This window comes from Eschrichtius robustus, chromosome 3, assembly GCF_028021215.1.
Source record: "Eschrichtius robustus isolate mEscRob2 chromosome 3, mEscRob2.pri, whole genome shotgun sequence".
In the NCBI taxonomy this organism is placed as follows: Eukaryota; Metazoa; Chordata; class Mammalia; order Artiodactyla; family Eschrichtiidae; genus Eschrichtius; species Eschrichtius robustus.
Genome location: NC_090826.1, coordinates 38,440,473 through 38,451,450, shown reverse-complemented (window position 1 = coordinate 38,451,450; position 10,978 = coordinate 38,440,473). Strand labels below are relative to the sequence as shown.

Sequence of the window (10,978 nt, the reverse complement as noted above, 5' to 3'; positions counted from 1 at the left end):
GCAACCTGGCTCAGCCAATCACCAGCCACTTCATCCTCTCATTTCCCCCCCACCCCACCTCCCCTCTCGCCTCTCCCTCCCCGCGCGGCTCGCGTGCTCCCGGCACTGACTCCTGGCGAGCGGCCAGCGCCCGGGCCCTACCATTCTGATTGAGGCTGGGGGGAGAGAGGTTGGAGGGTTAAGGAGCCGAGGCCTAGGGAGCGGTGGGGAGAGTTGATAGCCGAGGCGGAGGACAGCTTCCTGAACAGTCTCTCAGGCACCTGACAGAAGCCCCAACACTTCGAGGCGGAATAGAGTGGAAGGGGCAGTGGCGATGCTGGCCATCCCCCCTGCTCGGCGCGGTTGGGTGGCGCCTCAGCGGGAGAGCTTGGGGGCGGGGAGGGTGTCCCCCCTCCGCGCCGTTAAAATGAAACTCTAGTGGCTTGAGTTAGGGCAGAGCGTGAGGGGAGCCGGCGCTGGCGAGCTTGCTTGCAGCCGGGCGGGAGCGCACGGCCAAGCAGAGCTAACTGGACTCTCGGACGGGCCCCCATCCCCAGGCTGCAGCAGCTTCGGTTCCGAGCCCGACCGGAACGGAGCCCGAGTCCTGGCCCCTGAGGGGATTTCTCCCCGCAGACCAGTGGGACCCTGAAACTTGAACGCAATACCCAGCCTCCTTTTTATGCCTTCCTTTGTCACTTACCCACCTTTATCCCAGCGCGTTCTTTCCCCCGCCCCCCCTCTATTCTCCCTCTCCTGAAGGACACAAAAGTGGCTTCCGCGGAAAAATTTGAAGGCGGTGGGAGCTTTTCTCTTTGGAGAACGACTGTGTAGGAGGGATTTTTGGGGAAGCCGCTTTTTAACACTTCTGCCCTCCGCCCCCCAAGCCTTTCTGTACCCCTTCGAGGAGAAAAGCCCGTAGATTGAACGTTCGGGGGCATTTTGCTGGCTGCCAGAGCAGGAGAGGGGAGGAGGACCCCGTCCTTGTCCTGGTAGTTGGCTGGACTTGTACCGGCCGTTGGAAACCCCGAAGTACATTTCCGAGTGGGACTTTTACAGATATATATTTTTAGATTTTTAAATAGCAGATAAAAAATATATATGCTTTCTATATATTTCCTGACGACCTGCCCCTGACAGCGCGATGTACAATACGGTGTGGAGTATGGACCGCGATGACGCAGACTGGAGGGAGGTGATGATGCCCTATTCGACAGAACTGATATTTTATATTGAAATGGATCCTCCAGGTACTTGGGAGAAAAAAAAAGAATCTTGTGATGGGTCTGATTTGTGTTTAACAAAACCTTGGTGATGTTTTCAGGGCAGAAGTATTCTTGGGTGAACTAGGTTCGGGATGAGGGGCAGATTTGCAGTTAGAGCTGCAGTAAAACTGCTTCTGGTTTACACGTTTAAAGTTTGCAGTTAGGACCCCGATCCTATTGTCCTGTGAGAGTGGGGGTGGGGGCTGGGGTGGGGGATGGGAGGAGAGACCCGTTTCTTTTACTTCTTTGCCTTTGCTTGTCGTTCGGTTTTTTGTCGTACCCTTCACCACCGCCCCCCCCCCCTTTTTTTTCTTTTTCAATTAAAGATTCTTCTACCTGCAAAGGATGCTTTATATCCCAGTCTTGAAGTCAGTCTTTCCCTTTGGGGAAATTCTTTAAAGCTTGTCATTTCGTACGTTTGTCTTGTTTGGTTCGCTGTTTTACGTTCGTTAACTTCTGAAACTGGGTTACCTATGTGATGGTTCGTTTTAAGACCCCCTTTTTCTCTCACGGAAGCCGAATGCCGGTTAGGGATTTTCAGGGATAGGGCGTTTTTATTCAGTCATGGCCTTAGTCTGAGGTTTTTCTTTTCAGAATATAGTCACTCAGATCTACGTGCCCTATTTTATTACTCTTTAATTTATGGTGATTTAACTTCATTTATGGGATCGGATTTAACGTAACTTCAATTCTTAGCGTAAAAAAAGGAGAAACCTTTTTTGTGTGAATATATGTGATGTGTACATATATGAGATAGGTTTGAGTATACATAATGTAAAGTATACATACACTGTATTTTTACTTTAGAGCTTTGTCTGAGATCCTTACAGACATTTTGTGTATCTGGTAGGAAAGGAAAAGGAAGGAAAAATGGAAAAGTTGGGTAATTTTTTTTCTTTAAAGTCTACCCCATTTTATGATTATTAGCTGTCAGATTTTCAAACCCTGTTTGCAGTTATAGACAGTGCTTTATGTAATGATTTTTGAATAAGTAGAGGGCCTTTGTGACTATTTTTGTTGAGGATGAATTCGTTATGTCTTTAAAAAATGTGTTATAGCTAAGCCTACAGAAAAAATTGTGTGTCATTGGGGAATCTCAGTTATCATAAGACTATGTGTTTTTGGAAGCCTTTGAAAGGATTTGAGCCCATGAAAGTGTAATGAAGTATAACTGTCTTACAGCATGTATGTAGAAATTATTTCCTGTGTCCTTGTGAACAGTGAATTGTCCTCTTTGTTTTTTTTTCAATTAGTCATAGAGAGATAGAGTGTTAAATGATGTTATATTAAAAACTAGTACTAATATTGAATCAACCTTTTTCACTCTTAATGATCTCTTAGAATTTTTTCTTTTCCCTTCATTTTGGAGCCTTCTTTATTTGCTTTTATAATTGTGACTGCAATCCAGATGCAGCTTTTTTTTGTATTTTGCAAAGTTTGTGAGATTTGCCACCCATCTATTGTGTGTATTTCTCCCTTTGTTTCCCCCTAATGGTAAAGTATCATTTCTATTAGATGCATTTATCATTCACATAAATGGAAATTTAGTACATCATTGGTTCCTCTCCTGTGAAAAGTAAGGTTAATAATTGTAGATTTCTGTTACTATAAGAATTATATATTCGAACTGCCTTAGAATCATACTGTATCATATAGTATCTTGCCTTGCAGACATACAAAGGGAATTTGTTGGGCGGAGAGGTGAGTGGGGAGGAGCGGAGAAAATGAAGAAGGCACTAATATTTGAAAAATATGGGCCTGGTAGAAGTGTAGACCAAGTTGAGTTGAGTTATCCAGAAATGATTTTAAGAAAAGTGAACTATTATAATTATGTAGTAATGTGGGTCTTACAAGATTGTATAGAAAATTCTGGTCCAAACTTTGTGTATTCCATGGAAATAAACTTTTGAGTTTAAAATGTTCATCTTTAAAAGAAATTTTGCATACTGTGATTCTAGTCAGAATATTGAAAGTATGGTTATGCTGCTCTTTATTACCCATTTTATAGTCTTAATGTAGAATACAGTTAGTTATTCCTAACAGCTTTTTTAAAAGGAAGCACACTTGAGTATGCTGAAGTATTGCCTATGAAGTGAATGGGTTTTTTGTGGGTTTTTTTTTTGTGTTTTTTTTTTTAAAAGGTTGACTTGCACATTTTATTTTATTTATTTATGGCTGTGTTGGGTCTTCGTTTCTGTGCGAGGGCTTTCTCTAGTTGTGGCAAGCGGGGGCCACTCTTCATCGCGGTGCGCGGGCCTCTCACTATCGCGGTCTCTCTTGTTGCGGAGCACAGGCTCCAGACGCGCAGGCTCAGTAATTGTGGCTCACGGGCCTCGTTGCTCCGCGGCATGTGGGATCCTCCCAGACCAGGGCTCGAACCCGCGTCCTCCGCACTGGCAGGCAGACTCTCAACCACTGAGCCACCAGGGAAGCCCCAATGGTTTTTAATGTAAATAATGTGAACAACCTTGTTTTGTGTGGTAAATTAAGTTTCGAAACATTTAAAACTAAGTTAATTTTTAGTGAAGAGGTTGCAGCATGTCTTGTATCTGCCTTTTTCCTAGTTCCTGTCCCAGATCAAGCTCTTATTATTTCCTGCCTGGACTGGTGTGATAGTGCACTGACTGTTCTCTCCGTTTCTACTCTGTCCAATCCACAGTATTATTAAAGTATCATCTGATGATTTACCTTCCAGTGGTAAATCTTCCGATGACTTTAAAAACCGTCCAAAGGCTTCCCTTTGCCTACTGAAAAAAAGCCCTGTCTTGCTTATCCTGTCATGTAAGTCCCTTTATTTTTGCTTCCAGCCTAATATTCCAGTCTTTTCCCCTCCTGGAGTCCATCACAAGTTCTGTGGAAGCTATTTTATACTTGCTGTTCCTTACTGTGTGTGTTTTCCTCTTCCTGGGATGCCTTTCACTTTGGGTTGGAATCTTATATATGTTAAGGGCCCTGGTGAGATGCCTTCTATGCCAGAATGTATGTTCCATGATCCTTTCTGTTAGGAAACATCCTTCCCTCCCTCTTCTAGCACTTCTCAGATAGAACTTCTTCCATTCTGTCTAGAATAGCTTCTGCATTTATTTATGTATACTTCCCCCTTTGGAATTATCTTCCCACCAGCTTATGAGCTTCTTAGCTTGCTCAAGGTCTTGCAAGTAGTAGACAATTTAATAAATATGTGAATTAATGAATACCTAAGGAGCATCATTTCTTTCTAGCCTTTAAGTGCTTTTCTACTTAAGGTCTTTGGTCACCTCATTTCTTGGCTATTGCAATAGCCTAGGGTTAAGTAACTTTCAAATTACACAGTTGTTGACTTAGGTTCCTTAACTATAATATTCATATTACAGTTTTCAAAATATGGCTTTCATTTTAATTTTAGACTGAAGCATAAATGTGAAGTTTTTATCTGTTATTGCTTCCAGCAGCCTCAAAAACTAGTATTGAAAGGTGTTTCCCTCCAGCCTGTATTTTCAAAAACTACCATTACCATGCATCCTGAAGGTATCTAATAACTGCACGGATTGCTACATCTATTACAATTTATTGACAACGTAAGGATTGGATCCAGATGGGACTTTGATGTCTTAATGTTTATGTATTTCCCAGAAATACTGGGAAATATTGAACTGTTTAGATTAAACAAAACTTTTTATTTTGGAGATGTTAAGATTATGGTACAGAGAATTGCTTTTAAGCATCTCAGTTAGTCCTGTTGTGATTTGGGAATCAGGATTATTCCATAACAGAACAGTTGCTGGATAGACCTCTCAAAGAGCCCTGTTTTTGGTATAGGAGCTATTGGAGGATTACCAGTACATAAGTGATCATAAACTCATGCCCAGAGCTTATAGATAGTGGTCTATTAGCTTGCACTTTAGTTTTGACATTGTTACTGTATTTATTTTGAGGAGATGTAATAAATGATTTATTTTTTAGACTAATGGATACAATTCTTTTTAAGATTGTCTGTAGACTTTTTTGTTCTTATCAAGACAAATTTCTGAAATAATCTGTACGGCAGCAACATCTCCTCAGTGGTCACTAGGAAATTAAAAATTTAATTGTTTGGCAAAACATAAATACAGGAAGGTCTAGAAAAGTGGTTCTCATTTTTTTTTTTAATCTCAGTACCCCTTTTATACTCTTAAAAATTATTGAGGATCCCAAAGAGTTTCTGTTTAAGTGGGTTATATCTATTGAAATTTACTATATTAGAATAAAACTGAGAAGTCAAAAAATATTTATTTAATTCATTTAGAAATAATAAAGCATTACATGTTAACATAACTTTAAAATGAGAAAATAGCTATATTTCCCAAAAAACAAACAAAAAAAGTGGGAAGAGTGGCATAATTTTATGTTTTTGCAAATAACTTTAATGTCTGGCTTTTTAATCTTTAATGTCTGGCTTAAATGGAAGACATGTAAATTCCTAAGTCTGCTCCTCTATTCAGTCTGTTGAGATACCACAGGTCATAGCCTCTGGAAAACTCCACTACACAGTTGTGAAAGAATGAGAGTACAGAAGGCAAGTAATGTCTTAGTGACATTCTGAAAATATTTTTGACCTGTTGGACCCTCTGAAAAGGTCTTGGGGACTCATTGGTCTCTGGACTACACTTTGAGAAGTACTGGTTTAGTAGTTACTTGACTACATAATTTGATGGCCAACCCAGTAAAGTATCTTCTGACTTTTTTGAAGCCAAATGAAAAGGTTGTTTCAGGAAACTTTCTTGCTTTGGCATACTTGGTATTTTCATCCTGGTAAAATTTAGATTAAGTAACATTCTGGTGGAGAACTAGCATACTGACCCTGTGGTTGAAGGAAATATCTGCTGAGAAACAACACTGAAGAAATAGGTCACCTGCCACCATGTGGTCTTTACTATTAGCAGATTGGGCATTCTGCTTCTGTGGTGTAATTTTTCTTTATAACTCTGAACATTTGATGGATTCATCTTATGTAAAATGCTTCTCCTATGTGTAGTAAGGTATTTCTTTTATGAGCTAGGTGTCGCTTTTTAATGATGCTGTAGTATGGGACAAATGTTAATATCATCAAATGATGTAAAAAGCCATGCCAACTTTTTCTGTATGTTCTTATTGAAAAAGATTAGTCACTGCTTTCATTTAATATATTATAGTTTATAGTATTCCAACTATGTTTCATTAGAAATATGGTAAGTCTTCATTTTATAATGCTTTTAAAATTTATTCTCATTTTTTATATTTATCTTAGAATGTAGAAAAGATTGGACATGTTTATGGTCACCATATTTAACAAAGTAGAAAAATAATTACAAATATGTCGGTGTGATATGATATAATTTTTATTGATATTAAAGGGGGATGCAGCCTGAATGTAGTAGAAAGAACACAGGCTTTGGAAACAGATGGTATGGGTCCCAAACCTAGCTTTGCTTCTTATTCTGCCCAAGGTTACGTGCCTAGTGCTTAACCTCTGTGAGCATCCATTTTCTCTTTTGTAAAATTGAACTAATACGTACCTTTCACAGTTGTTCTGGGAATTAGAAGTACTATATCATAATCTAGCACAGTGTTTGGCACATGTTATATACTCAGTTCATTGTAGCTTATATTTTAAAGCATATTTTTGTTTAAAGATTTTTCTTTTTTTTTTTTTTTGATGTGGACCACCTTCAAAGTCTCTATTGAATTTGTTACAATGTTTTTATGTTTTGGTTTTCTGGCTGTGAGGCATGGGATCCTAGCTCCCTCACCCCCTGCACCAGAAGGCGAAGTCTCAACCACTGGACCGCCAGGAAAGTCCCTCTTAAAGCATACTGATAATATTTAATCATCTTAACTCTACTGCTTTGGACACTCTTGCAGTCAAAACCTTTTGAGCTATCTTGCTCCATTCTTGTCTCATCCTTGACATTTAAACTGGGGCCGTTTTGTTTTTGGAAGAATTCTCTAGGGTCTTTTCTAGTTATAACATCTCATGAGTCTATGGAAATACGACTCAAGTCATTCTTTCTTTTTAGTTTCTATTGCCATTGTTCCTCATCACCTCGCATTTGAAATGGTTTGTAATACGGTAATTGTTGGCAACATTTGTTGAGTAGTTATTACAGAACAAGCACTATGTTAAATGCTTTCATATGTAGTATTTCTTTTAGCCATACAACAACCTTATAAAATAAGCACTACTAGTATCCCACTTTACAGACAGGAAACTGAGGCATAAATGTGTTTAGTAAATTATTCAGTGCCTCACAGCCAGCAAGTAGCAGAGCAGGTCTGTCTGCCTGACTCTAATGCCCAAGTTCTTAATCAGTGCCTCCTAAGTGATTGCTTTGTTTCTAATTTTTTTCCCCTCCCCCATAAATTCATCCTGAATTCTTCAGCCAGGTTAATCCTACTGAAATGTTATTTTCATTGTCTTACTGCTCTATTTAGAAATAATCAGCAGCTCTCCATTTCTTTTAAGCAGAGGCTGTATTCTTAAACTTGGCTTACATAGTCTTTAGTAATATGGTACCAATTTACATTTCCAACTTAATTACTAATCCTCTATTCTCATTTCTCATCTTGCCCAATTCCTTGCTTATCCCCTCAATATACCTTGCTTATTTCCATCTCCAGCCTTTTGGTTATGCCACTTCTTGTGTTAGATTATGCCCACCCCACCCCATCTTCAAATCAGGATCCTTTGCAAGTCCTTCTTCCTTTTTTTCTTCCTCTGAAAATTCTAGCACTGAACCCCTTAATTATCTAGGGCTAAGGTCTGTTATTTTGACACAAAATCATGTTATATTATGGCATTAATTATTTTGTGAATATAACTTATCTCCCCAACAAGGTACGCTTCTTGAGGTCAAGCTGTCATATTTCTTTTGTATCTATTTTTTTCTCTAAATACCCAGTGTCCAAATATTTTGTTAAATCTTAGACCTGTGGACTCAGCCAGCTTCATTTGTGACTTGTTTCAAAATGTTGATATTATTTATTATCAACATGTGACCTTTAAACTTATAAAGATAATTTATTCTAACGAAAGAAATAATGAAAAAATACAATACTTAATGTTATCAGCAAAATTTTATGGTTTCGCATAAAAGTCACATTTGAAATTTGGAAGAATTAAAGTGAGTAGTAAGTTTTTGAAAGTTTGTTAGGCTAGTTTTAACACAGTATTGGGTTAAATGTAGATTTAATTTACTTAATGTGTTACTATACCAATTAAATTTAGATTGTGTAGGACTTGACTTGGGATAACAAGGTAAGGTCAAACATAGAGCCTTATAAGATCAGTTTCCAAATTGTTTGCCCATATATGGTATATTTTTTGTTCCTTGTATATTATTTGTAAGTTCATATAAAGTAAGAGGGTTATCTAATTTTTTTAATAAAAGAGGCAGTAGGCTAGGTCCAGCCTGCCAGATCATACCATTTTGCATGTCCCATGTCAATATAAAAACTGCCCTGTGCCCTGTGAATATGAGCCAACACAAAGCCAAAGTCAACACCATGATGTCATACCATCTGCCATTATCCAGCCTTGGATTTCCTGTCTGATGTTCTGTTTGTGGACCAGATCAGTTGTCTACCCGTCTGTAAGGGTATAGGGCAACAAATCCAGAGCATGTAGCTATGTAATCTTAAATACGTATTGTTATAGTTTCTTTTTTTTTTTTTTTGGCTGTGCCACGTGGCTTGCAGGATCTTAGTTCCCCAACCGGGGATTGAACCCGGGCCATGGCAGTGAAAGCGCCGAGTACTAATCACTGGACCGCCAGGGAATTCCCTAGTTTTTTTTTTTAAACTTAAGAAAAAATAAATTCAATCATGAGTCAAAATTTATAATTTGTGTATAAGTTGTTTTGGAGAAGGCCTTATTGAAATGATTGTGCTAGAAGAATACTGCTTTAGAGTTCGTTCTTTCACATGTATCCTTTTTAACTTTCTAACTCTGCAGCTGAGTCACTCAGTGTGGTATAATTCATGTTGAACTTCTAATATGCATTTGTAGAATTAGCCACAAACCTTTTTTTAAAGATAATTTAAGATAAATTTTATTTATTTTTCTTATTAAAAGCACTACAAAAGTACTACATAGTCATTGTAGAAAAGATAGAAAATACAGATAAGTAAAAAGAAGAAAGTAAGAGCTCCCGATCCTACCACACAGAATAACCACTGTGATCACCTTCAGATGTATTCTTTCACGTGTGTATTTCTCATTTCAAATGAGACAGTACTGTAAATATCTGCTTTTTAAGGTATTTATACAGACTTTCACATTTGAGAATAGTTTTAGATTTACAGAAAAGTTGCAAAGTAGTACAGAGAATTCCCATATACCTTTCACCCAGTTAAACACCTTTTTTTTTTTTTTAATTTATTTATTTTTATTTTTGACTGTGTTGGGTCTTCATTGCTACGCGCGGGCTTTCTCTAGTTGCGGCGCGCGGGCTTTCTCTAGTTGGGGCAAGCCGGGGCTTCTCTTCGTTGCGGTACAAGGGCTTCTCATTGTGGTGACCTCTCCTGTTGCAGAGCATGGGCTCTAGGCGTGTGGGCTTCAGTAGCTGTGGTGCATGGGCTCAGTAGTTGTGGCTCATGGACTCTAGAGCGCAGGCTCAGTAGTGTGGTGCACGGACTTAGTTGCTCTGTGGCATGTGGGATCTTCCCAGACCAGGGATTGAACCCGTGTCCCCTGCATTGGCAGGTGGGTGCTTAACCACTGCGCCACCAGGGAAGCCCAACACCTGCTGTTTTTTCACTTAATTTGTCATGAACACTTTCCCATGACAATAACTATTCATGTTAACATCATTTAAAATAATAGGATTGTATTCAATTGTAGGGATATAGCATATTTATTGAACTAATTCTATTTAACCACAAACTTTTTTTTCCTGAGGTTAGTCCTGGGATATGTTTCATAAAAAAGTATGTAGTTAGTATGTTTTCAGCTGTAAGCAGCAGAACCTAATTCAACATGGCTTAAGAAATAAGAAATTTTATCTTCTCATATAATAGGCTTCAGCATTGGTTGATTACAGAAATTCAACAATTCAGTAAAAACCCATATTCTTTCCATTGCTCAATTCTGCTGCTCTCCATGGGATAGGCTTACAGGCATCACATCCATACGCACAACTTCTAAAAGAAGGAAGATGTCTCTTCCTGTGCCTCTGTTTACAGAGAGAGGAAACTTTCTCCAAAAGCCTCTAGCAGGCTTCTTTCAGACCTTTTTGGCCAGAATTGGGTAGTATGTCCATTTCTGAACCCATCAGGAATGGTTCAATAGTGATTACTATCAAACTAACCGAGTTCGTGCCTGAATCTGGAGTGGTGTTGACTTCCCCTGAGGCATTATACTGGGGAAGGATTCTATTAGGAAGGAAGAAGGAGGGGATGAATTCTAGGTAGGCAAACAACAGTAGCCAATCTGGAAAGTAATTTGGAGAACCATAGCTCTTTCAAAGTTCTCCTCTCTGTGTTTGGAAATGAAAAGAATTAACGAGTTAATTTTTTTTTCTTTTTCAAAACTAAAATCTAATTAGTATAGTGATGTATTATGAAACCCATTTTCATTTTACAAATTGGAATTCACAGGGTCACATAGTATTGAGAGTTAAATGTAAGACAGGCCTTTTCCTATCTTACCAATTGCTTTCTAGAAGATGAGGAAGCTAACTTCTCTGGTTGACAGTTTCCTTATTTGAGTCATGTAGGTGTTGGAATAGAGTATATTAGTATAT

General features: G+C 38.7%; 1 protein-coding gene across 2 annotated transcripts in view; it reads left to right on the top strand.

The window, feature by feature from the left end:
• The first annotated feature begins 1,102 nt into the window (after nucleotides 1-1,102).
• Nucleotides 1,103-10,978, top strand: part of PIK3R3 (phosphoinositide-3-kinase regulatory subunit 3) — an 87,045-nt gene continuing 77,169 nt past the window's right edge. For both annotated transcript variants that reach the window (XM_068539795.1, XM_068539794.1), the window contains exon 1: nucleotides 1,103-1,226. In XM_068539795.1, coding sequence (XP_068395896.1) covers nucleotides 1,121-1,226 — 106 coding nt within the window. In that variant the 5' untranslated portion in view covers nucleotides 1,103-1,120. The remainder of the gene's footprint in view (nucleotides 1,227-10,978) is intronic.